This window comes from Nematostella vectensis, chromosome 10 (assembly GCF_932526225.1).
Source record: "Nematostella vectensis chromosome 10, jaNemVect1.1, whole genome shotgun sequence".
In the NCBI taxonomy this organism is placed as follows: domain Eukaryota; kingdom Metazoa; phylum Cnidaria; class Anthozoa; order Actiniaria; family Edwardsiidae; genus Nematostella; species Nematostella vectensis.
In genome coordinates, this window is record NC_064043.1 from 6,152,865 (window position 1) to 6,180,580 (window position 27,716).

Genomic DNA, 27,716 nt, shown 5'->3' on the forward strand with positions numbered 1-27,716 from the left:
AGGGCTAAACAAAAGACTGCAAATAATCAGGAAGTTAATACAACTAATATTAGTTCTTAATCAAACAAATAAATCCCTTTAAACAATTTTAATAGGTTAAAAAAACAATTTTAGTAGCGTCGGCCAAAATAGATTTTACTAGAAAATAAAAATTTCCCGTCCCACCATCCCATAGTCGTTACTTTACTTGTTACCAGGCTCTTTTACCGGCGCGGCGCGGTCACTTGGTCGTCAACAACAAAAAAAAGACAGAAAACAACTGCGAAACGACCGTGATTTATCTTAAAAAATGATCACAGTGTTGTCTTTAGTGCCGCGAAGAAATCTAAATACGTTTTCGTCATAAACCTGTGTGTGGATTGAAACAAAGACACGAAGATGTATGTATCTTTTTGCTAATGATTATCGTGATGCAAAGAAGTCGAGGGATACTCGGCCTTTATCTGTTCGCCTGTTCTGTTTTTGATGCTTTTTTCTCTTCTATTTTATAGGCTCAAATTAAACACATCTGGTGGCAAACTTGACATAGTTTTCAGTGATGGTGGGTACTAGGATTTCCATACTTCGTGTATAGCGTAGATAACTTTCTATGTTTATACGATGTTCACGCGATATAAGCCATTTGTCGGAGCAACTTCATATGTACCCTGGAACAGTTGCTCTACAAAATAACTTCACACCTTAATTAATAAACAATGAGATATTAATACAATGACGCGGAATTATGTGGCAGAATATTACGAAGTTAAAGATCATTGTATTCTTCTTTGGATATTACGCGTGCGTTCGACTTTATTAATCAAAAGTGTTTTGTTTGTTCTTGCCCTATTGAAACAGGAAATGAAGAGCGATTATTAGCAGTGAATGCAATTGAAACCTGATCGGAGCTACCAAAAATTCACATACTTATTTGGTCGAATTTTTGAGCAGAATAATCAAGTAATACTTGTGCGTTTAGTACATATTTCAATCTGTGATTAATTGCATTAATGACCTCTCTTTTAACAGGCACTCTTTTCATTGGATGACTATATAGAGAAAATCATCATCGATGAGGGAATTCCATGGTTAATTTCCACATAAAACGATATTGCGCAGCTACTTGTGGCTGTATCATTCTCCAAGTGAAATTCAAAGGGAATTCTCCAAAAAAAAATCTACACATCCAGTATATAATTTGCATTTGAAAGATGTTGGGAATCACCAAGGAAGTGTAAGGAGATGGAATCGCAACTAAATGTATTAAAGGCGAATTACGTACTCTGATTGGCCACAGCAGTTTGGAATGTTTGTTTCGCGCCTTTCACTTCAAGCATCAAAAGTTCACATCTCTAGCAAGCCCCAATTTTCAGATGTAGAAGCTTTAGGTTTATTGGCATCAACCTATGTTGTGATTTGTGTTTAAAATATAGAAATTCAACGAGCAATGCACAGATTTTGATGCTCTGTAGTGCCCGGCCGCACAACAACAAAGCCAATCACAGGGAAACTCGTACTACAAGCATCGGAACACATTTTGCCATGAAAACTATCTCTAGCAAGCCCCAATTTTTAGATATAAAAGCTTTAGGTATACTGCCATCAACCTATTTTGTTATTTGTGTGGAAAATATCAAATTCTACAAAATGCATAAAAGTAAAAAAATTCGAAAAATTCAAATTAACTAAGCAAAACAAACATAGAATATGTAAAATCATATAATTTATGCAGTTGCCATTCCATCTCCTTACACTTCCCTGGAATCACCTGGGAAATTTTTTTACTGTACACCTGTGTTTTCATTATTTTCAACCATTGAATTCCACAAAAAAATATCACTTTGTTTTGACCGTATACTTATTTCAAAAATCTTTTTAATTTTTATTTTTTCTTAAACAATGTATTTAAACAATGTTATATATAGTATGACCTTTTTAATAAATACTAAAAATAGTATTATAAGCAAGGTGTGTTATGTAGATATAAAGGTTACCTGAAATTAGTTGATTGGGTTGACTACAAGTTGTTACTATTCAATTGCAGAAAAACCTTTTCAGCCAGGCAGGAGAAATGATCACCAAAAGGTATATAATGTACAGTAAATATTAGATGCATCATGTCAATCTCCACCCTTAAAGAAAAAAAGTTCAACTAGGGTCATAGTTTGTGGGCTCAAATATACAAACTTGTCACACATGGCAAAAAAATGTTTTAGTTCTTAATTGAAGTATTTTTTTTTTACTATTTCCTCAGTGGTTTGTTCTAAAACCTGGGAATAATCTACTAGAGGGTGTGAGAATTTTGAATTACAGTGAAATCTCAACCTTAGGATATGGCAAGGGACATACTGTGTTGTCCCTTTATGTAAAGAATATTGTTATTTTTTATTGTTTGTCAGAAACTTAAATCAGTCTTATTATACTGAGATAATAAATACAGTATATTTTTGTATTGAGTAATGCTCAGTATATCAAGATTCCTCTGTACTAAAAACAGAGTCTTTTAAAGATGATGACCTTGTTGTTTTTGTGGTGCTGAAGAGACATCATAGGTATATCAGACCTAGCCAGGCGACTTTAATGTTATTATATTCTTAAAAGTATCCTCAAAGGCTGGAGGTTAAATTCTTGTGCTTATTCATTATTTCCGACAATGCAACAGGGATCTAACAGGGATCAAACAGTGTCAAGAGCCTCCCATGGGAAGAAAACTAGCTTATCAACTAAACCACCACGGACAAATCCAGGGGTCAAAGGCAGAGAGAGTAAACTAGGGGGAGTAGGAGTCAAGGCTAGACCCTCAAGAAAGGAAACACAAACTCCCAGACAGGGCAAGAAGATAACTGCCCCTAAACGACAAAAACCTACTGGTCATGAAGCCTACCAGGAATCAAGACCAGAGAATGATGTCAGAAGTCAAGACGCAGGGATCGTAACACATGATCAACTATTGAGTATTCTCAAGCTTATTAAAAGTGAGGACTCAAACCATCCTGGAGGAATGACCAGAGAGCAGTTAGCCAAGGTTGTGAATTCCATAAGTCCTCGTAAGCAGAATGGTAGGTTACGATGCAATGCATGCTACTATGGCTACCCTTAGTTGCCATTCCTTTGGGGGTGTTTAAAATTTTTTTCTGTTTCTGCTATCCCTTACGGGGTCTCACTTTAGTGGATCATCAGATTCTAATAACAATTAGATATACTGCAAATTATATATAAATTTAGTCAGAAAAGAGATGTGCTTGATGGTGGCTTCTGAGAATGTGTTTGTTTTTAGTGTTTAGAGCTAGAAATTACTTTGACACCAAATCACAAACAATGGGCTATCTTTTAGGGGTAGGAATACTGTTGACTACACCCTGACTATCATCCCCTTCTGCTTTTATGAAAGTCCCCCTCTCCCTGGGCATTACCTCCTGGCTATTATAAGTTTAAGTCAGTCTTGGAAGTGAAGGTGGTTTTGAGTCATTAATAATTTATATTTTTCTGATTTTATTTTAAGGTTCCTCCAACGAAAATGGCAAAGGAGAAGTTGAATTTTTACAGAGGTAACCAGTATGTATTTTATTACAATCTAGATTTAAATGTGAAAATCTCTGATAAAGAAGGTAGTTTTTTTTTAAATGTACATTTTGTCTTTGTCTGACAGGGCTTCAAATGTAACAAGACAGATAAATAAGGTTGAAGAAACTGCTGCACCAGACAAAAATGCTCAATGGAAGGAAGAGCTTGGTAATTGCATTTTTCATAACAGTCTCAAATGTGGTGCATACATGAATATATGAATGTGGTTGTCATACTGTATGCTTTTCCCTGTTCTCTTTAGATAAGCAAGTAGCCTCAGCGAAGCAAAAGAAGGAACAAGAGAAGCAAAAGGTGGGGCACCTTGTTAAATTGTGTTTAGGTTCATACTGTATACTTTATATTTTCTAAGTAAACTAAGGAGGACATAGGACTATGTTCATCAAATATCGTTGAAAGTATTGGATATCCAGGGGTGGGCCAAGGATGGACTGCCCTATTGACTGGAGTATATTGGTGCTAAAATCAATAAATGCACCTCCTGCCATTTGTTTTATGTACTTGTTCCATCTTTGCAAGAGATGCTGCGTTATGTTCCTAGAGCGCCTTTTTTAACACTCATGCTCCTAAAGGCAACCTGCATTTTGATTAGGCAAAGTTCCCCCTTCCCCCAATTTTTCAATATTGGCTGACTGATGTAGATCTTCTCTCCTGAATAAAGGGATAGATGTATGTTTTGTTACACTGAACTCTGTTTTGTAGGATCAGTTTAAGGAGTACAACCCATGGGGCCGCCCTGGGGCAGGTGCGCCCATCAGAACACAATCTGGGAACGTGTTGGCAGATTACCACAGAATGTCCAAGGTAGAGTAGCATCCTTGAGAGGTGCCTCCCATGACGCCATTGTCACATGTCCGTCCAGCAGACCTAAGGTTTGGTTCTGTGGGCCCTGCCCCCCTATTTTCCGAGATTTTGATGAAAAATATAGAGAATTTTTATAAGGAAATCCACAAAAAAAAATAAAAAATAAAAATAAAAAATACCCAGCACTTCTCCTTTGTTAAAATCCTTGCTTCAGCCCCCTCGTATCAGAACTCCAGGATCCAGCCCTGGTTGCCTAGGACGTAAACTTTAACAGAGAAGACGTAAAGATGAACAAACAGTCAAATCTTTTAACTCTGTTATTCAGACATTAGTGTTGCCTGTATTTTCATTTGTGCGGAAGCGCGTAATTTGGCTTTCTCCGCATAATCCGCGTAAACCACAAATTTCCGCGTAATCCTGCGTAATTTGGCTAATTTGGTAATTTGACAAAACATTTAAGTGCACAGCTGATGTGTTCTTTTAGGGTTCTTACATCTATTTCTCGTAAAAAAAGAGAGATATTCTTCGTAAGAGTGCGATATTGCGAACTGAATTCAAAACAAATAAAATGACTAGGCGTTTTTTGTTAAACCGCTAAGGCCTAGTACTAATGATAAAATACCTTTTTTAATTGGCTGGTGGCTAGGAGCCAATGAAAACTCGCCTAAGATATTTTCGCGCAATAAAATAAACCTTTTCAAGTTATTTCGTGCTTTCCTTCGGTACAAAATGTAGTTTGGGCGTAACAGTTGATATTCTGTGTAATTTAGCGCGTAATTCAGTAAAGAATCCCGCAAAATTTTGATTTTTTAAATCAACATGTATTGCAAAATCCCGTGTAATTTAGGGCGTAATGATTGATTTTCAGCGTAATTTAGCGTGTAATTTAGCAAAGAATCCCGCGTAATCTTGAGTTTTTTTCCGCGTAATTCCAGAAGCCCTGATTGAAATTGTGGTGGAACTTACAGTAGCACAGTAGTGTAAACCACTCAAATGAAGACATTGTGATCCCTGATAAGTCCTTTGCTAACACTGATTGTTGACTCTTCAAATATTAAAGTAGGCCAATCACGCTGCCATTTTATGCTCCCGCTCATTGACAAGTCACACAAAGCATCCATTTCCATCAGCTTATTCAAACGAGTAACCAATATATTCAGAATTAAATATCGTCAACAACATATCAGACTTCATTCGTTGATTGTTATTATGAAGTTTTCTTGCAAATAAACCGCTGTTTTTTTCAATAATAAACAAACGCAAAGGAGTGGTTGATTCACATTCTTTAAGTGCTCTGATCTGTATTTTTTGTATGATTTAAGGGTCAGATGCCAAACTCATCTGGCGTGAACACATCTCCTGTTGCTACCCTTAGTCACAGAGGGACTGTGCCCACACCTGCTGTCACCATGGCAACCAGCACTAGTAATGCCGAGACCACTCTGCCATCAGCCCTTAGAAGCTCCTTTGCAGTGGGGGTGAGTTTGTATGTGTACTAGTACTAGCACTAGTAATGCCGAGACTACTCTGCCATCAGCCCTTAGAAGCTCCTTTGCAGTGGGGGTGAGTTTGTATGTGTACTAGTACTAGCACTAGTAATGCCGAGACTACTCTGCCATCAGCCCTTAGAAGCTCCTTTGCAGTGGGGGTGAGTTTGTATGTGTGTGGCTTGAGAATGTTTAATGAGATAACACCATACTCTGCCCTTTGCTGTGGGGGTGAGTTTGTATGTGTGTGGCTTGAGAATGTTTAATGAGATAACACCATACTCTGCCCTTTGCTGTGGGGGTGAGTTTGTATGTGTGTGGCTTGAGAATGTTTAATGAGATAACACCATACCCTGTCCTTTGCTGTGTGGGTGAGTTTGTATGTGTGTGGCTTGATCATGTTTAATGTGATAGCACCATACCCTGCCCTAGGCTGTGGGGGTGAGTTTGTATGTGTGTGGCTTGATCATGTTTAATGAGATAACACCATACCCTGCCCTTTGCAGTGGGGGTGAGTTTGTATGTGTGTGGCTTGATCATGTTTAATGAGATAACACCATACCCTGTCCTTTGTAGTGGGGGTGAGTTTGTATGTGTATGGCTTGATCATGTTTAATGAGATAACACCATTCCCTGCCCTTTGCTGTGGGGGTGAGTTTGTATGTGTGTGGCTTGATCATGTTTAATGAGATAACACCATACCCTGTCCTTTGTAGTGGGGGTGAGTTTGTATGTGTGTGGCTTGATCATGTTTAATGAGATAACACCATTCCCTGCCCTTTGCTGTGGGGGTGAGTTTGTATGTGTGTAGCTTGAGAATGTTTAATGAGATAGCACCATACTCTGCCCTTTGCTGTGTGGGTGAGTTTGTATGTGTGTGGCTCGATCATGTTTAATGAGATAACACCATACCCTGTCCTTTGCTGTGGGGGTGAGTTTGTATGTGTGTGGCTTGATCATGTTTAATGAGATAACACCATACCCTGTCCTTTGCAGTGGGGGTGAGTTTGTATGTGTGTAGCTTGATCATGTTTTAATGAGATAACACCATTCCCTGCCCTTTGCTGTGGGGGTGAGTTTGTATGTGTGTGGCTTGATCATGTTTTAATGAGATAACACAATTCCCTGCCCTTTGCTGTGGGGGTGAGTTTGTATGTGTGTGGCTTGAGCATGCTTTTAGTATGCTCATAGATAACACCCGTCCTCTCTAAGAATAATATAAAAGCTCACTTTAGCCCATATCCTAAGGAAACAAGGATGATTTTTGGAAAGAGGATGTAACTTATTTTCAGGGGCGGATCTAGCTTTTTTGCTAAGGGGGGGGGGGGGGGTGTTGCTAAGTGACAAAGGGGGAGGGGGTTATTTTTTTGTTACATATGGCTTTCTTGACGCCAAAAGGGGGGTTTAAACCCCCTAAACCCTCCCCCTACATCCGCTTCTGCTTTGATATTTGAAGATCTTTCTATTGCACACATGCACACAAGGTCAATCAGTTTAAAAAGGTTAAAGCAAAAAATTGAAAAAGGCAGATCTTTGAGGTATTCATGGGTGTGCTATGGCTACTATGTAGATGCTGTGCACTTGCGCTTAAGTGTATAATATGCAATGTATGCACAACCATATACTTTATTTTTTTTTGTGAAATACCCTCTTCTTATCAGATCAACTCCTAAGGCAACCATCAGCACCTCATTAAAAAATCCTAACATTACTTTGTTTTTTCATATTATTTTCAAGGCCCCAGGACTGGTGTCACTTGACACTCAACTGAGTAAAGCAGAGCAGCACAGGATCTGGAGGGCGGAACTTGGTAAATCATCACTTTTCTCACACCTCTGGGGTTAAAAAAATCGGAAGATTTGCATAGCTGAACATTTATTTTTCTTAAAACTCTAGTTGTAAAATGTCTGGCTTATACAGTCATATTGTACTGTATATCACATACTATTTTTAATCAGCTTAAAATCCGAAATATTCTTAGCTAAAACCTGGGAGAGTCATCGTTCGTCATGCTTCTATTTTTTTATATAATTTCATTTTTTAATTCACTTATTTCCTTATTTTGTCAGAAAAACAAATAGCAGAAAAAAAGGAAAGAGAGCAGCAGCAGAAACTTCAGGAACAGAAGCAGGTAATTGAGGAAAATAACATAAATGGAATCTAGCCGTACTTGTTTGTACCTTTATTTTATTTTTATTTTTTACAGAGAATGATAAAATGGCCTGATACTCGGGTTAGCTCGTACTAGAAAACACTGCGCTACACTGCGTGGAACGGCAGTAGTTTTAGCGCGAAAACAAATAGTTATGACGTCACAACTCAATGTTTTCAAGGTGCCAACTACGGGAATGCGCCCGTTGAGGAATTGTAAAATGGAACGAATGAATAAGAAAAGCCGAACATACAGGGCGGCTTTAACTCAGCCACGTATTATCCCGGGAAATTAACATATCAAAGTAAGCTGTTCGTGGTCACTAAAGTTTGGAAGGATTTTTGCGCAAAATAAATACATAACAGTTTGCGCCTCCCTAAATCGACGAAAAATATTTAAAATTTTGGTCGTATTCGACTTTAACTTGAGTTTAGTTTATTTTCGAAAGAATTCCAGAGTCGAGAATGCGTCCTACAAACATTCCGACGTTTGACAGCACATTGAATTGACTTGTTACTTCGACCAATATAATGATGTTTTCACGCTAATTCCCTAAATAGCTCTTTTCACGTGTCGCGCCCCACCCCAGAAAATCAGACAGCCCGCTAAAATTGCTCTTGCCTTTGACCTAACAATATTCAAAGCTCGCCTTGACAACATGCTGTTGTGCCGTCAAAACTTATAGTTTTTACGCAAAAACTCATCGACAAAACAACTGGCGTTCCACGCTCAAATTGATAGCGCGGTAATGATAGAAAGTGAACAAAACAACATTACTTGAAATTCACACCCTGTACCAAGACCTAAACGTGCTTTTTAAGTACTTACAGTACTTGCTCGGTTGGCATATCTCCTTTACATTTTCTTAGTACGAATATGCAAGCGGTTGACACACTTTGAAAAACTTGATCCCTTCCAGGAGCTTTCAAACATCACATGGGCTCAGCAACTAGAACAGTACCAGTCTCCCCCTAAAGTCTCTCCGCCTCGACACCAGACTGAGGCCAGTAATACACAGCAAGTGCAGCACCAAACTTTCAATACCAGCTCCCAGGCTCCTGCAGGCCCACCACAGGTGCCCCAGCAAGGCGGGCCATTATCTCCTGGGGACATGTCTGCAAATGTGCCCTTGGATGGAAGCATCAATAATAAGTAAGACGGTTTTTTTTCAGCCTTTGTGCCTCTGGACGTTTGTGTTAGATTTCCCTCTCCGATGTCAGAAGAAGCACCTTCCTATGGCTTTGACTCGAGTCAAGTGATTCACATTTTAGTACAACATAACGTCCGAGTCTCAGTTATCATTTGTCAATGCTTCCATTAACATATTCTACAATCAAGCACACCAAAAAACTTGTAACCTGATGTTAAATGATTTCCATGTAATCGCTTTGGGGCGTATTTTGTTCTGAGAACGTTTTAAAAAAAATGTTCCTGTCTTTATTCTCGCACGATCGCAAGGTCTTTTTTTCGTCATGAGTCCAAGCATACATTTCACTGCAAAAAAGACATTCGGATCTCCTCGCAATTTGGTATTCGCAAGTGCTCACATACTCGAATTGCCCATTTGTTAGAAATGGTTATCATCAAAATATTAAACTATAATTTGTATATTTGTATTTTGTATTGACATGGCTTAAATTTTTTACCTTTTTAAGAATACAATCTAGCTTAATTTGTACATTATTTCTTGTAAATTCCTCGACCAATCACCGGCCATCTCTACCAGCTGTTGCCACCACAACATAAAGACCTTACTTTGTGTAATAACCCCCTATTATTCCCCTATTTACCCTGCTATTCAAACTGTTAATATCCATAGTCCAGCCCGGCGCTCTTTTCATTAGCGTAACCATGGTGATGGATTCTCACGTGTGTTGCTATGGTTATAGGTCTCATGCACGAGGCTTTGGTTTCCACTCAATGGACCCGCAGGCCCAAGAGGATATGAGCAGAAAACACCAGAAAGTGCTGGAACATCAGGTTTGTACAAAGACTATAAGACAATCCTATCACAAAATCCTCATTTGTCACGGAAAGTTGCTTTTATGATAAAATGATATCCTGTGCGTGGTGTCAGATTTTCTCATTAGGAGTGAAAAGGAAATGAATAAAATGTCAAAGCGGGTGTACGCATTGAGGAATCGTCAAACCAAGTCAGTGGCAATTGAAAAAATGGGTACAATTTTGCCTCATCACTTTCAAGAAGATATTCGAAAGCTCTCGGCCACCTCGTCAGGATTTTTTACTTCCTTACTTTAGAAACGGCTTAAAAGGGCTGCTGAATAAGCATTATTTTAAGTAACTTTGGTATCTTGAAAGATTATTCAAATTTAAACCGATAGCTTTATATAAAGATTCAGAATTAAATTGCTTGTAAATTATATCTATTTTCTTATACCCTTTCTTATGGTTTGGCGTTAAAACGAATTGCACCGTTTGATTCTGGAAATGCACGGATCGATCGAATGCCTAAATTGTTGTTTTGAATTGACTTTGTATTCGTGAGGCGTTTTTAATTACTGTACATTGCCAGCTTGTTTGGATTTCTGGCACCTGTTTTTTTCCCACTTAATCTCCATTTCAATATAAAAGTAAACTGCATGATAGAAATTAAAACATTTCTATTTTACACCTTTCCTATTGAATCTTTCGTAAATTTCTGTGTTTTTTTTTTCTGTATATCCATCAACGACACGGAAATATGAGCGTTTGTTTGTTTTGGTTTTCTAACGAAAGACGTTTAGTGTTGCCTTTTTCTTGAATATTTTGTTATACTTTAACTTTGCATCAGTGTTGTCTCTAAATTTATAACATTTCCATATCCTTGCAGGACATTTAGCTTATTGAATCGATACGCTTACACGTCTCGCACTGGGCTACAGTGTTGTTAAACGTGTATATTGTCAAACGCCATGTTGTTTTCTTGGCAATCCTTTTTTAGCTCCTGGTGGGCCAAGTGTAAGCCGCCAAAAATGTCAATTTGATTCATATTCCAATGCCGAAAAAAGACGTGAAGCTAAATCAAGCCTTGGCAATATTTTATGTTGAAGACGTTTGTGTAGTCTCCTGCGCATCCGTTCTTTGTAAGTGCGTGACTTCACGAGTGCGTCACGAATGCAAAACGTCACGAGTGAGTCACGAGTTGCGTGACTGACACAAAGAACGGCTCGCAGGAGACTAACTTCTGTGATACGGTGTGCAACCCCGTTCCCAGACCTTACGTACCTTTGTGCCAAGGTACCTTGCCTCTGGCATTAAGGTAGTGGGCTCTGCGAACGAAATTGTAGGGTGCCAAGATATGATAAGAAATCTTTCATTGAAACGCTACCAGAAAGCTATCAGCATAAACTGTCCCACATGATTGAGAAGAAGAGCCGCCTCATAGGCCTTGTGCCTTTCCAAGGCACAAGATGTGTGTCTTTGTTACTCGATTTAATAATCTTAGTAGCCTCCTCCGCAGGCAACTCTACTCTGTAATGGCCTTTATTCATATTCGGGATTCCTGTGATTTTAGGACGCTGGAGACTGGTGCCTGCGTTATTTTTCTCCACAGGAACCCCGCATAAAACAAAAGCTTTTTCTTTTCAATGGGTAGAAAAGCCTGCTGAGGAGGCCATAATCTTAGCAGCTCATGGGATCCTCCCATCTGGTTTCTATCGCAGATTACCGAGTCTCATCGGGTTACGTGGATTATGTTGTAGTGAGTGATTCTACGAATTTTATTAGTTTCAAAACTTACTTGTTCTGTCTCTTTGATAACATCGCGCGATCTTGTTATCTGTTTTCTAATTGACCGGTTGTCCGGTGTCTCACTGAAACAAGTGTATTTTGTAGATTATATTAAAAATCTTGGGACACACGTGACCCTCATTTGGTTTCTAATTGGTCGAATGCCTGGTCACATGTTTGTTGCAGCGCGCCATTCAGGAGCAAGTGGAAGAGAAGCGCCGGCTGAAGCAGGAGGAGAAGGCACGGCGCATGCGCGAGGAAGCTCTTGAGGAGGCTCGTCTGAAGGCGGAGAGAGATAACCTCAACCGTCAATTTGAGCAGGAGCTCAAGCGAAAGCAGCAACAAGAGGTAGACATATTCATATGGTTAGACCATTCGAGCTGTGACCATTCTAGTTTTACGCTCATCGGTTATTATTACTCAGTTTCCTTGCAAATAGACCGTTTTGTAAGTTCAAATGTTAACAATAACAAGTAAACAAAGAAGTGGCTGATGGAAATTCTTTTACACTCTGGAGCCGACGTCCAGAATCTTGAAAGACTTATATTTTTATTGCTGTTGTACAGGAGGAATCTTGAATGACTTATATTCATATTGTCATTGTACAGGAGGAATCTTAGATGACTTATATTCGTATTGTCATTGAACAGCAGGAATCTTAGATAAATAATATTTGTATTGCCGTTGTACAGGAGGAATCTTGAATGACTTATATTTGTATTGCCGTTGTACAGGAGGAATCTTGAATGACTTATATTTGTATTGCCGTTGTACAGGAAGAATCTTGAATGACTTATATTTGTATTGCCGTTGTACAGGAAGAATCTTGAATGACTTATATTTGTATTGCCGTTGTACAGGAAGAATCTTGAATGACTTATATTCGTATTGCCGTTGTACAGGAGGAATCTTGAATGACTTATATTCGTATTGCCGTTGTACAGGAGGAATCTTGAATGACTTATATTTGTATTGCCGTTGTACAGGAAGAATCTTGAATGACTTATATTTGTATTGCCGTTGTACAGGAAGAATCTTGAATGACTTATATTTGTATTGCCGTTGTACAGGAAGAATCTTGAATGACTTATATTCGTATTGCCGTTGTACAGGAGGAATCTTGAATGACTTATATTCGTATTGCCGTTGTACAGGAGGAATCTTGAATGACTTATATTCGTATTGCCGTTGTACAGGAGGAATCTTGAATGACTTATATTCGTATTGCCGTTGTACAGGAGGAATCTTGAATGACTTATATTAGTATTGCCGTTGTACAGGAGGAGGCCAAGCGTCGTAGCGAGGCGTTACAGCAGAGTGTCCTTGACGCGTACCAATCGGCCCAACAGGTATGGGCGTGTCTGAGATCTTAACAAGGGGGGGGGGGGGGGGCAACCCCAATAGGTTAGGCTTAAAACTGGGGGGCAGTAACTCCCTTATATTTTTTAAACAATTCCAACCTGGAGGTGTGTGTGTGGGGGGGTGGGGTGGGGGGGGGAGAGACAAGACCTTGTTGTTTGAGTTAATCCTCACTTCTCCCTTATGTTTGTCTTTACCTCACCATCTGTTTACCTCATGGTTTAGGAAAAATCCGAGAAGCGGAGGAAACATGTAGAAGCCGCTGGTCATGACACGTCCGGTTTGAAGGCTCGTGCTGGGGGTGCGTAAAGCTATGAAGGGAGGGTGGGTGGAAGGTTCTTGTGTAGGCGTTTTTCTTGTCCGCTTTTGTTTACAAATACTGTATTTACAGTTGTTGTCTACAACTACACCCATTCCATTTATAAATAAAATCTTGATCCCGGTAACCCAAAGCGCCGTTTTCATGGCCTAAAATCGATGAAATTCCGGATTCTGTTGTATATTTTAATCCTAAAATAAAGCGAATCTCTGTCCCCGTTTCGCCCTTTCTTAAGTACCCTGTTATACGGCCCGATTCACTTACGCTTCCCTTCTTTTCCCCTTCTCCTTTAACCATCTTACACTCGAGTTAACCCCCACAACACATGCTTAGTGTGTAAGTACCTTTCCCTGATTATTCTTGTTGTCTTTGTAGCTCCGTCAAGATCGTACGTCGTATCACAAGCCACGGCGTTTAACGAGAGGCCCGTCGGGCCAGCTGGCGGAACAACAGCGGGTGTGGGGACACATGGCAGAGCCAGCGTCGCCCCAAATACTTCCCCAAGGACTCAACCGTCCAGTACGCACATGCCAGCGGTCTGCGAATATGATTACCTGTCTAGCGCCCGCGTGCCACCTGGCAGCGGGTATGATAATCAATCAAGCGCCCGCGTGCCAGCGGTCAGCGGGTATGACAATGACACTAGCCCCCGCGTACCGATGACCAGCAGCTACGATAATCACACGAATGCGCGGTACATACCTGAGGAAACTGTGGTACCGCCGCTGGATCTAAGGCGCGCGGACTCACCGCCTATTCCTACGCTTCGTAACAAATCCAACAGCAAGCAACAGACGGCTCGGTCCAAGTCTCCGACGTCTCACCGTAGTCGGGGCGTCAAGTCGCCTGTTTCTAATCGCAGAGGTAACATCAGTCGAACTATGACATCTCAGTCAGAACCATACGAAGGACGCAAGTTACCCACGTCTCGCTTGACGAATAGAAATAAAAGTCGTGCGAAAACACCCCCTGGGGGAACCGCAAACACACGCGAGGTACCTGAAGAGCGGGCCCCTCCCTTCAGTGCCATGGAGGACGCCTTTGTTATACCCTACCACCGCACGACCAGCGCCACCCTGCCTGTCCCTCCCGATACCCCTATGACACTTAGGGTGCCAGAGAAAGGCGAAAGAACAGTGAAGGATAACCCCAAAAGGCGTGGCGGGGTCCCACCCGGAGACGGAGTGGGTATAACCCCAATGTATCGTACCCCTACTACTCATCTGCCGGAGGAGAAGCCTAAGGAGATATCCCCACGCCGAGCCAAGGGTGGGGCAGGGATGGCGGCCGCCAACAAGCGACAGCAGCCGTCAAATACTCGAGTCATAGGGGCGCCATACAGGTCCGCCGCTACCAAGCTTGCGAAGGACGCAGCTGTCACAAGAAAAACATTGAGTTTACAGGGGAACACTCAGCGACAGGAGCGACTGGTGCAGGAGAAAACCTCACCTCGGCAGCAGAAGTCGCAGTCGTCCCTTTCTTCCCGTCACGTAAGTACTGACGTGCATACCGCGAAATACACTGCGTGTCTTGACCGTGTTGTGATGATGGTATTGGGACGGTTTCATAAGCGTGACATGATCCTCATGTGTAATAGTATCGTGTGATGGGCCGTGTCGTGTGATTATTATCGGGAACGTGTCGTAGCGGTGTCGTAACCATGCCGGGACTGTTGTGTGATTTTATCAGGAACGTGTCGAGGCGGTGTCGTAATCGTGCCGGGACCGTGTCGTGTGGTATTATCGGGAACGTGTCGTGGCGGTGTCGTAACCATGCCGGGACAGTGTCGTGTGATTTTATCGTGAACGTGTCGTGGCGGTGTCGTAATCGTGCCGGGACCGTGTCGTGTGATATTATCGGGAACGTGTCGTGGCGGTGTCGTAATCGTGCCGGGACCGTGTCGTGTTATGGTTTCCTGACATAACGATATATGTCGATGTCTGGGCCGTTTCGTGTTGCTTATTTTCGTTTCGCTTTTACTAACGATGCCTGTCGCGGTATACCATGTATTCTGACATGCATTATATACATTAGGGTATTCCAGACGGAATGACTCCCACTGCACGACAAGAGATGATCCTCGAGCAGCTTAAAGAGCTTAGAAAGGTATATATGACGACATAAACTCCTAGACCCTTGACGTACCATAGCCTTTGACGTGTCACGCCTCCTTAACCGTGACCCTTGACATACCATAGCCTTTGACGTGTCATGCCTCCTAACACGTGACCCCTGACGTACCATAGCCTTTGACGTGTCACGCCTCCTTAACCGCGACCCTTGACGTACCATAGCCTTTGACGTGTCACGCCTCCTAACACGTGACCCTTGACGTACCATAGCCTTTGACGTGTCACACCTCCTTACACGTGACCCTTGACGTACAATAGCTTTTGACGTGTCACGCCTCCTTAACCGTGACCCTTGACGTACCATAGCCTTTGACGTGTCACGCCTCCTTAACCGTGACCCTTGACGTACCATAGCCTTTGACGTGTCACGCCTCCTTACATGTGACCCTTGACGTACCATAGCATTTGACGTGCCACGCCTCCTTACACGTGACCCTTGACGTACCATAGCCTTTGACGTGTCACACCTCCTTACACGTGACCCATGACGTACCATAGCCTTTGACGTGTCACGCCTCCTTACACGTAATCCTTGACGTACCATAGCCTTTGACGTGTCACGCCTCCTTACATGTGACCCTTGACGTACCATAGCATTTGACGTGCCACGCCTCCTTACACGTGACCCTTGACGTACCATAGCCTTTGATGTCTCACACCTCCTTACACGTGACCCATGACGTACCATAGCCTTTGACGTGTCACGCCTCCTTACACGTAATCCTTGACGTACCATAGCCTTTGACGTGTCACGCCTCCTTACATGTGACCCTTGACGTACCATAGCCTTTGACGTGTCACGCCTCCTTACACGTGACCCTTGACGTACCATAGCCTTTGGCGTTTCACGCCTCCTTACCCGTGACCCTTGACGTACAATAGCCCGTAATGCTATTTAAAAAAGAAAAAAAAATGGAGAGCCTGTATGCAGGCTAACTCGCGAGCGACAAGCCTCATTCCATCGTAATGCTTTACTCTCTCTCCCTCTCTCTAGGGGCTGATGCTGAAACAGCGAGAACTGCAACAAGATGCGCTATAAAGGCATTATACTTCGCAAACATAAAATATATTAGAAAAAATATTTTATAGCATGAACCTGATTGTAAATATTTGACAAGAAAAATAAGTGCTTAGATACTAGTGTCTCTGTCATTGACGAATGTTGAATTGCTTTGACCGCACTCCTGTCTGAGTGACAATTTAGTGCCGAAAAAATCCATGCAATTGAGACGTGCATTTTAGTAGTGAGATTAGTCTTGATTTCTACCATCTCATGGTCCGTTCCTAAGATTTATTGGTGAGAGGGCGCGGCTGTGTGCTGTTATAGCATACACTTGTGTACAGTCGCAAAGGTTTATGGGAGATAAGGGGTACAGGGGCTGTGAGGGATCATGGGTTTTTAAGAGTCGCTGCCATCCTTGCAAAATAATAAGAATGCGAAAGCGTCCGTTTCCATCGGTCGTGGAGAAAATGTTGTTTTCTATTGGATTTCGTAAAACACTTTGTTTTTAGAATATTAGGTCGTGATTTCTCTCTTTTAATACTGGTAAAATAGTAACAAAGGTTTGGCTTTTTGAGACACGCTATAAAAGGGATATCTCCGCCCCCTTTTTCGCAAGCTCTCGCGCAATGTCCACACGTATCAGGAAATTTTTTTTCCCGCATATATTTTTTTGCGGATGCGAAAATTTTCGCGTCCACACACAGCGTATTCGAATCGTTTTCAGCCGTCCAAACGTATCCGGAAATTTCTAAAACCCATTTTTTTTTCGAATCTGGCTCGTTCACGCGTATCCAGCGTAATTTTCGGCCGTGTGTGTTTTTGAAGACGGAACATGAGGTCCAAAATTTCTCGCCTTCCTTTCACTCCGTTCTGGTAAGAGTTCAAATCGTGAATTAAAAAAAAAACAAAGGCGCTTTAATACGACCAGAGAACACGCAAAAAGTAAACAAAAACACAACACTAGACTACACGTCTTTTCAACATGTTGTTTTTGATATTTTTTTTACTAATTTTGCTTCGCCCTATGTATACCGTAAATATCAATAGGGACAAATAAAGAGCTTGGGCTACCTGTTATTTGTATCGGATAAAAAAATTCCACTCTGGAGAGCAACAATTTCCGGATACGGCCGGAAAAAAAAAATTGCGTATTCAGAAATTTCCGGATACGTGTGGCCTTAAGTAAGGACCTCTGAAACTGCCGGATGAAAACATCAAAAAGTATAAAGCCGTACGACCAAAAAAACTACGACAACTTCAAAGAAAATTAGAATGTTTAAGAATTCGGGAAAGTGTTTGGAGTCAATTCTCTACTAAAGCAAGCATTGTCAGCGCGCGCTCGTTTGATGAGTTGAAGAAAAAAAAATGAAAAACATCGTGCGCGCTCATTAAGATGGCGTCATTCAGGTGCGCGCGCGGACAAACAATAAATTTGCAAAATTCATTACTTCAAAACCTATCTAATCCGCCATTATTTTTCGTTTTGGTATAAGAAAAGGTTAATAAATAGACTGTGTTTACTTCAATGGATTGTTTTCGGGGACTATTTTGAACTCTATTATATAGCTTTTTGGCTTTTCTCTAAGGAACTCTACACTATGACGAATAACAGCTTGCCCAAGGCTAATGTAAAGTAGCTGTATTCTTTATAGCGTGGTGGAAAATTGCATTTACATTTGATTCTTTAACTGGGATACCTCACTATTTGGTTGTGAGTTTCAGAGGTTTATTTCACTCTCGAAAAATTACTCTTGTTCTAGGTTCAGGCAAAAGTCTGTGAGTGGAGGGGGGGGGAGTGGAGGGGGGGGGGGGGGGGAGGCAGTGTGGTTAGCTTTCTGATGAACACTTTCGGACGTCCAATCTACTCGCTGCGGTTTCGATAGAAAATTGGATTATTCCATCCTTCTAATCTCTTAAAAAGTAAAAGTAAATTGTATTTTTAGCTATCCTGGGTAACCAACAGTGAGCATTAATCACCTCAAAATACTCAAGACACGCGACGCCCGCACAATAGGATGATAACCTGTGCCAAAAGAGCGGATATGGACCATGTGTGTTCCATTATCGCTTCATCTCAACCCTTTAAACCTCAAAATACGGGCTCATCAGGGACGTTAATACAGTTTGATGCACAGTAACAAGCCCTAATGGCAAAAAGCGTGAGGTTCGCTTGCTTGCTCGGGTCAACTTTAATCGCTCCCTGCGTCAAATCTCTCCCGATAGCGGTGAGGACTCCCGATATTGTAATCTCTAATCGGTGATAATCGCGAATCTTAGGGCTACTTGATAGTCTATCACTATAGGCCTATCGCTAGGATTTTACTGTGTACACAAAGAGGAGGCCTAACTCGACTACCACAAGTTCCGGCGCCGCCTTGGCATAGGCTTTATATGAGTCTCATGCCAGAGAGCTTGGTCATAGGAGGTTGTAGCTCACTAAGTAGCCTGCGCTATGCGTTCGTTAGTATCGTTTTTGGTAGTTTTTCTCTGTGCGTGTGTTGGTCGCGATGTGGAGGCACGCAAAACTTTCCCTGGGAGGCGAATGGGTGAATTGGAGGCGCTACATGTTGGCAACAAGATTCCACAGACCACGGCTAAAAGGTATGCACGGGAATTAATGGACATCCTCAATTCTCGTCCAAGGAAATATAAGGAACCCCACGGTTTCCACACAAGAAGGTTTTTAGTTTGGCTTTAGTGTGATAATACTGCAATGATTGTGTTCAGTTACATAAATATTTATTACTTGTTTCACCCATTTTGTAAAAAAAAAAATGACGTTTTTCTCAAGTTACGGATTCACAGTTCCATCACCAAAACACCAGGTTGTGCCATTTTCGGTCCGAATGGCGGTCAACAGCTAGACGTGTAAAAAAATAAATTTTCGAAATTAAATTCAAGATCGATTATATTGGTTTTAAATACATTCCAGATTGCTGTATTGCATGAACATAAACTATATGGGCGTCATAGACTGGAATTCCGGCCACTAAAAAGTACATGAAATATTAGACTTGGGACTGCTTATTATGTCGAGTACTACTAACAGCTCACATGGTAATCTTTCAGAAATTCATATCTTTTTACCCAGGATGCATCTGTGCCCGCGTGAGCGACTTGTGGTTGATTATCGCTGTCTGCGCAGGCGCTGGCTCTGCGTGGGGACTGGGTAAGAATCTGTTAAAACTCTATCTTGACCAACGGAAATGCCAATATTCAATCTTCAACAATGCAGTTTATTACTATTGTTTTCAACCAGATTAAGTAGAAAATGTGCGTGGGAGACACCCTTTCCCAGCTAGTATAGCTATTGACTGCATCGCAAAAAAAATATAAATAGACGCGAAAACGCTTTAACCATCCTGTTCCTTTTTTTAAGCATCTTTCGCTATGTTACCGAGATGCATTGCTGCCCCGGTTATGCTAGAGAACCAGGCCTGGTGGGTTGTCCTCGAGGTACGTACCACAAAAAGAAACTGGGTCGAGCTGTTTTACAATTTTTTCTTTTTTCTTTGTAAAAGGTTAAGGAGGGAGGGCTTCGACCCTTCAAATCCTGGCTTTCGTTTTTAAATACCACAAGATCCCTTTTTACTGGAAAACGGTCCATTAGGCTCGGCATTGTAAGGAAAAAAACATTATCATCAAGTGACTTTTATCAAAGGGCGGAACAAGAATGAAAAGTATCACTTCGCACTATTCCAGATCTCTACACAAGCAACAAAACCTTACTGGAAGCCATAACAGATCTTGGTCTCACCAAGTTTGCCGGGATGTTGAACCAGTCGGACGAGGTGTTTCTGCACCGCAGTGCCATAGGGCCCCTCACAGTGTTCGCCCCGAAAGATAGTGCATTCGGTGGGACTACCGTGAGCATCAGTGGAGAGAAAATAGCAAAGGAGGTGGCAAGCAGGATGGTACAAGAACACGTAGTGGAAGGGAAGATGGTCTATCACGCGATTAAAACCAATCAGCTACTACAGACCATGGCTCCCGGACAGACACTCCGTGCTGCCTGGGCACCGGACAGAGAGGTCAGCTTCCGGACACAGCATAATTTTATTTATAATTTTATATTATAATTTTATTTTAAGATCTGTTTACATAGCGCGTCACGATTTTATTGCAACTCAAATCAAGCGTGTAAACAGTCTCAAAATTTATTGTTGTTTCCAAGCGACAACACGCTATTTCCAGCGATTATTATTTGTGTATCAGTCCGATTAAAACCTAGTCTCCCTAGCAGCCGTTCTGGACAGGTCGCCAAGGTAACTAATAGCGTAAGATCCGGCTAACGTGACGTGCCACAGATGGTAGCATATTACCGTAAATGATCTAATAAACGCCAGGCGCGTGTATTATTTCTCTGGTCCAAGGGGGCGTTCAATAGATAGGAGGCGTTTATTAAAGAGGGGCGTTCATTATAAACTAACAATATAACAAACCCAATTGAAGTGAGGTTCGAACTTCAGTCAGGATCCATTCAGCTATAGCCTGCGCAGCAAGCGTTTCTTGGCATCGAGGAGGACATTGGGGACGTTTATTAGAGGGGGGCGTTTGTTAGAGAGGGGCGTCCAATACAAACTTGTAAGTCTAGGAGGGGGGCTGGCGTTCATTAGATAGGGGGCGTTTATTACATCATTTACGGTTTTCAGACGATATCAAAAAATAACATTGATACCGAACATGTACCAGGAATTCGTCAACGTGTTTGGTAATGTCCACCCATCCAATTCCTCTCCTACCTATCACTCTTTGTCCAGAATGGCTGTAAGGGAGATAAGGTTCAATCATGGGTTGCGATTAAGTAATTTGTTGGTGCTTTTAAGACTCTAGTAATACAAGGAGCCATCATCACCTCAGAGAACAAGCCCTTCAGGAATGGCATCATCCACGTGATTAATCACGTGATCAAGCCATCTCTCCCAGCCACTGTCACGCAATACCTACACGGCACAGGGCAATTCACCACATTCGCGTCCCTCATGAGGAAACTGGGTACTGAGTTGACTGGTCACGTGACAGTATTTGCGCCTAGTGACCAAGCCTTCGAGAGGATCCATCGTCGTTTCTTACAAATGGTCACCAATAACGTGGATTGTCTCAAGGTATGCTATGGCGCTTCATCGCCCACAAAAATACTTAAAAATGATAGATCAGTTTATCTAGTTCCTTTACGTAGCCCTTTGTTGAGATCACTAAACGTTGTTTTAGCGTTTGAGAAGTTCAAAAATGCCCACCCCGCCCACAAACACACTTTTAGGCCAGCTACGGCCTGCGTCGCCCTTGAAAACCCGTTTCAATGGCTCTTTATATGTTTCAGCCATTTGTTAATTTCCATATCGTGGAGCGGTCGTTATACACAGGAGGGATCCGACACCGTGTAGATGTTACGTCACGCAACGGCTATCGCGTGCACCTGACACGGCACGCAAGCACCATTATTATCGAGGAGTCACTCATCACTACCCCGGATGTAACTTTGAAGAATGGCATTGTACATGTGATTAGTGACGTCATGATAGCGCCTGCTATCAGTTGTAAGTTGAGCTATTGGCTCGAGAATACCAAAAAGGAGGAATAGGGGGAAGAATGATATACTATGGCGGTCTACCCGTTTAATAATTTGATGCCTAAGCGCATATTCCTGCGTACAAAGGATGACGGATCTCAACTATTCTTCTATCCGCCATATTTTTTTTGCTACAAAATTGGTAGAAAACGCAGCTTTTTACTAAAAACTAAACATAACGAACATAGCACAAGGAGGTTATTTGTAATTTGGAGTTGTTTTAAATGACAGCCGAGCAAATTCTTCTCGATTTCTATCTCTCCAATTAAAGATATCGATTACAGCTATGGATGCACTCCCAAATTATTGGAATTAAAAGCAAATACATAGTCGTATAAAATTACAAATATCATGCTCTTTCCAGTCCTAGGTCCGTTTGACTTGGCAAAAATTCACGGAGCGCGTAAGTTTGCAGATTTCGTACGGTCCCACAACCTCAAACACATTATTGCGGCCGCCGAGACTGGGCCCTATACCCTGCTAGCGCCTAGCGACCACGCCATGGAGCTTGCAAGTGACGTCATTAGTCACATGACGCGATCCAAGATGAAACTTGAAGCGTTCGTGAGACGTCATCTGTTGCCAAAGAAACTGTCGGTGGCCGAAATGCACGACGGGGATAGAATTAGGACAATGGCCCGGACCAACCGGACAGATGAGATGGTGACGGTCAATTGGTATTCAAATCGAGAGGTGCGTATTCAGACAATTCCAAGAGAATGTGATTATATTCTCATACAATACGTGAATGCAAGACGGATATATTTGTGCGTAAAGTGTTCGAAAACTTTTCGCGCGCGGAAATATTAATTCACCCTTGGACTTTGAATATAGATTTTAGATTCATGCTGCGAAGCTAACAATCAACTTCAGATTTGGATATTTAAATGCCGAAGGTGAAATGTGATGATTGGATGATGAGTGTGAGGAATGTGCGCTTGAAACAAAACTCTAATAATTCCCTCCACTGACAAGACGTGTTTTTCTGGACAGATCCTTGCAGTGGGCGGAGCCTGCGTTACCAGGCCTAACCGCGAGGTGTGCAGTGGCGTCACCCATATCATCAACAGGGTGATCCTCCCAACAACCGGCACAGTTAGCCACAGCCTCGTCACCAGACCGAGGTTTAAGCTTCTCACGAAGGCACTCAGAGCAGCCAAACTAGATAAATATCTCCAAAATACAAATGCGATCACTTTGTTTGCGCCGAGCGACAAAGCATTCCGGAGGCTTGGTAAGAGAAAGCTTTTTCGTCTGATGAAAAACGTCAAAAAACTGCGTCGCGTTCTTCTCTCTCATATGGTCAGCGGTGTAGTGTATAGCTGCATGCTCCGACACGACAAGCTAGAGACACTAACGAGCAAGAGCCTGCGTGTCGTGGTCAGTGGTGAACACATGAAGGTTAACGGGATCGTCGTGCGCATGCGTGATTTACCCGCAACGAATGGCGTGATTTACGAGTTGGACGCAATCTTGAGCCTGTGAACAAGCTTTTTTTTTAATCAAAGGCTTCATGTTAGAAAGAGTGTGACTTTATCTCTGAACTTAATTGTTAAAATTAAAACAAAAGATTTTCATGCCTTATACATGAATTGAAAGGCAGATCAATTGACACTTTATCACAGACCATTAGATATTTTAAGGTTTGTTTAGTGAAGGCTGCCGTATGTATGGTGACAGGTTAATCTGTCACCTTCCTCTACTACCAAATCTTCCTTCACCTTTCTTCTACATTGTATCTAGCACTTGAATACCCTTCATATCCAATCAAATGTCAAGATAGCACTTGAATACCCTTCATATCCAATAAAATGTCAAGATAGCACTTGAATACCCTTCATATCCAATAAAATGTCAAGATAGCACTTGAATACCCTTCATATCCAATAAAATGTCAAGATAGCACTTGAATACCCTTCATATCCAATCAAATGTCAAGATAGCACTTGAATACCCATCATATCCAATAAAATGTCAAGATAGCCGTATTTATCCCTGGGCTAGCGTTAACCTGTTTTATGGAACAGGCCCCAGAGCGAGATTACAAGCAGGTGTAAACTTTTCACCCAGCTACCAAACGAATGTTATTGGTTTCACTTTGTCTCAATCCGCCGCGTCCTTCCTGTTTCCGCATCATTCGGATATGAACCCAAGGACACACTTTTATGAGGGTTTTTATGAGGGTTGGTAATTGCTACATACGACTGATACAACGAGCTTGCACTGGCGGTATGGTTTACACGGGCAGTATAGACTATATAACTAATAATAGACAACACAAGTTTGCCTAAACGGGCAAAGAAAGCACATGAACCTCCAAGCCGCTCTTGGCGGCAACAAGCTATGGCGAGCAAGCTATTGACGCGGAGCTAGGGTGTAGGACTGGGGGGGGGGGGGGGGTCAAGACTGGGTCCCTAGGAGGGAAGCACAAAAAATTATCTATATCCTCAGGAGTCTTTTGAGTTTAGGTAGATCGCGTTGTAAGATAGTTGCTTATCCATAACTAACAAAGGAGCAATAGAGCACAGGCGACAGACACAGGTTCTTTTATTACTGTTTTCTTTTTCATATCATACGATATTTAAGAACCTTATTACATTTCCAACTTCCTGCGTGCGACCGTTCGAGCCTGCCTAACAACATTCTTCAAAACCAGGCGCGTACCCAGGATTGGCTGAGCGGGGTGCGCAGTCATAGGTATCAAATAGAGAAATCATAGTATTTGAAGATTCCTTAATAAGAAATGACCCACTTTTTGGCCGCCAGGGAGGGGGAGGGGCAAAATGTTTTGTCTCCCTTCTTTTCTCTTTTTCTCCCCTACTTTAGGTAATCCTGGCTACGCGGTTTTATCCCTACCTTTCCCTCCCTCCTGTTCATTTTGGTAGATGCTTCACTGACAACAAATTTAACTCACATATAGCACGATGATGTCTCGGACATGAGAAACGTGAAAGCGAAAAACATGTCGTGGTTTTAATTTCCCCTCGGGGGATAACCCTAAATGGCGAGCAGTAGTTTATTTAATCTTAAAGGAAATAAATCAAAAGAATACCCTACTTCATAAAATAGCTTACGCTTACGCTGGGGGCGGAAAATATTTTTTAATGCGTAATTCTCATTGCATTTCCCGGCAATTCATCGCCGGTCACTCCGCCATTTTATTCTCCCGCTCAAATAATCCTTTTTCATAGGCTAAGCGAGTAACCAAGATATTTTCAATCAAATATCGTCAATAACGTGTCAGACTTCATTCGTAGATTGTTTTTTTTTGTGTAGTTTCCTTGCGAATAAACCGTTGTACTTTCAATTATAAACAATAGCAAAGGAATGGTTGATCGACATCCTTTTAAGAATATCTTTGGGGTTTCTTCATAGAAGAATACCTCCATTTTCTGGCAAATTGTGTGTTTTTTTCTTTACCAACGTATTCTTTTTCTTGTTGTTGAAAAGAATGTTTATTTTTTTTCCAAGAGCAAATACTGAAGTATAATAAGTGTTCTCAATAGAACATCGGCACCGTAACACCCAGTACTTTTGCGATGCCGATGTCACAAATGAAAACAAAAAATGATCTAAAAAACCCCTGAGATTACTCAGCGTTTATCCGTTCCTATTTTCCTTGTCAAAGCAAACAACGTTATTACATTTTTCAAGGCTTTATAACTATTTTGCTAATAAAGCTCGCGTAAGTGCTCATAGTGCAAATAACGGAAACGTTTTATGACCCCGTTTCGAAATTTAATCAGAGATATGGTCTATGTTTCGAATCTCAGCTGTCTGAATATCGTTTTAATATCCTGTTATACACTATAGAGCCAAGTGTTTTGGGGGCGTACGATGCCAAACTGACCATGACGTTTTAATTCCTTCAAAAACGTGACCTTGGTTTACAGACTGCACAAACGTCAACCAGTACACGCCTACGTAGGTGCATTAATATAAAATACCCGCAAACATCAAAAACACGATTTGAATTTCACGCGCACATATACAAATCCCCGCGGCACACGAGCCGTGCGGAGAACATGGGTAAATCGAACAAAAATCAATTTAAGGCAATCGGTGTATAGCTCTGGCATCGCTTGAGCTCATTTATAAGCAGATAAGCGCCTTTCGGTCTTGTAACTTCTATTCGCCATTTGCAGTTAGCCGTTAGCACTGACAAACCTTGTTTTAATTATGTGTGTATAGTTTGGGTGCTGGCCATTAACGTATTTTTAAGACCTTTCGTAATCTCGACCAGTCACGTCCTATTCGGTGGGGACTATATAAGGGCCTGTTCACATGAAGGTAGGATGACCCTATCCTTAGTAGGGATAAGAATGATATACCACCTGTTCGCATGTACTACTTTGGTGTCCCTAAGAAAGGCCAACTCTTAAGGGTTTGTCGTCAAGCAAGATTAATAAACAACCCTAGAACCATCAAACTCAGCTCCCCATCCTAGTTTATTTTTCTCTACTTGCTGCCTTTGAATTGGGCAAAAGTTGTCCCCATAGGTAGGTGAACTCTACCTTGTATGAACCAGACAGTGTAAAACAAAGGAACACCCCCTCAGATTTCACCCTACTGCCGGGTCACCCTCTCTATTTTTTTCCCTTTTTCCCCCTTCTTTTTTCCCTTTTGAAAAAACAACGTGAGCAATTCAATACCCACTTCGCGATACCAATATCAAATCAGATATACTTAAACTTTTTTCCAAGAGAAAGATAAACATTTATCACTATTGCCTAACCCCCTTTTCATTTTCTTGTTTTATATACCAGCTCATAAACTCAAATATTTGTTTTGGAAGAACGCCTATTTTGTTGCTAGGAAGCAGATGATTAAAATTCATTTTAGGTTGTCAAATTTAACAATCTGGTCGATGTATCCGATGGCCTAAGTAAAGTAATTAATCTTACTTATACACCAGCATTAAACAACACAAGTAGATCTCCTAGAGACGAGGTGTTAAGCACGTCTGGCACGTCTCTTTTTAATCAAGTCAGTATTTAATTATATTCCAGTATTCTAGTGAGTAGACTGACATTCCCGTTAACTGATGATTTAGTATCACAGTTTGACACTTTACATTTCAGTGAACAGAAAACAAGGTGACTGTTATGCGAGATTTCAGGGTGGGTTGGGGTGGGGATGCATTTTAAAATTTCAAACATCTTTTGTTTCCTTCGTTTATATAGTCTACGGGAGAGAAGAGAGAGCGAGAGTGTCCGTGGTAATAAAAACGGGTGTTCCTGGACTAGTGAAAATGGTTGCCGCGAAATACATAACAAAGGAATGCAGGATTTCCTGCAAGTTTACGGATATGGAAACATAGAAAGCTGGATATTGGAAGGAATCAGATATATTTTTGGGTGACTGTTCTTAGAACTCCTAACCGATGGAAACATAACTTTAACTCCCTAATATGAAAAAGTTACATCTTTCACTGCAGACATACATTTTTTACAGATTAAACTTATATACGTTATTAAAAATCTCGCTAGAATGAACAACAAACTTGTGTTATCATCATTTGGAATTTGTATGTTAAATATATCCACAGAATTCAAGCATATGTAGCCTACAATTTTTAAAGCAGTTCTTATTTTAAATTAT

General features: G+C 41.5%; 2 protein-coding genes across 2 annotated transcripts; both read left to right on the forward strand.

Annotated features, from left to right (window-relative positions):
* The first annotated feature begins 207 nt into the window (after positions 1–207).
* Positions 208–16,680, forward strand: LOC116604609 (serine/arginine repetitive matrix protein 1). The gene is made up of 19 exons (XM_032367198.2): positions 208–380; positions 492–541; positions 2,024–2,064; positions 2,642–3,038; positions 3,482–3,527; positions 3,629–3,711; positions 3,806–3,855; positions 4,264–4,365; positions 5,688–5,843; positions 7,590–7,662; positions 7,922–7,983; positions 8,924–9,156; positions 9,894–9,984; positions 11,920–12,081; positions 13,014–13,082; positions 13,318–13,393; positions 13,787–14,901; positions 15,446–15,517; positions 16,538–16,680. Coding segments are annotated over exons 1-19 (2,925 nt in total). The 5' UTR covers positions 208–378; the 3' UTR covers positions 16,583–16,680.
* Positions 16,681–18,466: 1,786 nt separating this feature from the next.
* On the forward strand, positions 18,467–24,103 carry LOC5522086 (transforming growth factor-beta-induced protein ig-h3). The gene is made up of 8 exons (XM_032367362.2): positions 18,467–19,147; positions 19,638–19,715; positions 19,926–20,002; positions 20,249–20,577; positions 21,373–21,651; positions 21,867–22,083; positions 22,480–22,808; positions 23,109–24,103. Exons 1-8 carry the CDS (start codon positions 18,999–19,001, stop codon positions 23,598–23,600), a joined length of 1,950 nt encoding a protein of 649 aa, XP_032223253.2. The 5' UTR covers positions 18,467–18,998; the 3' UTR covers positions 23,601–24,103.
* Positions 24,104–27,716: the final 3,613 nt, after the last annotated feature.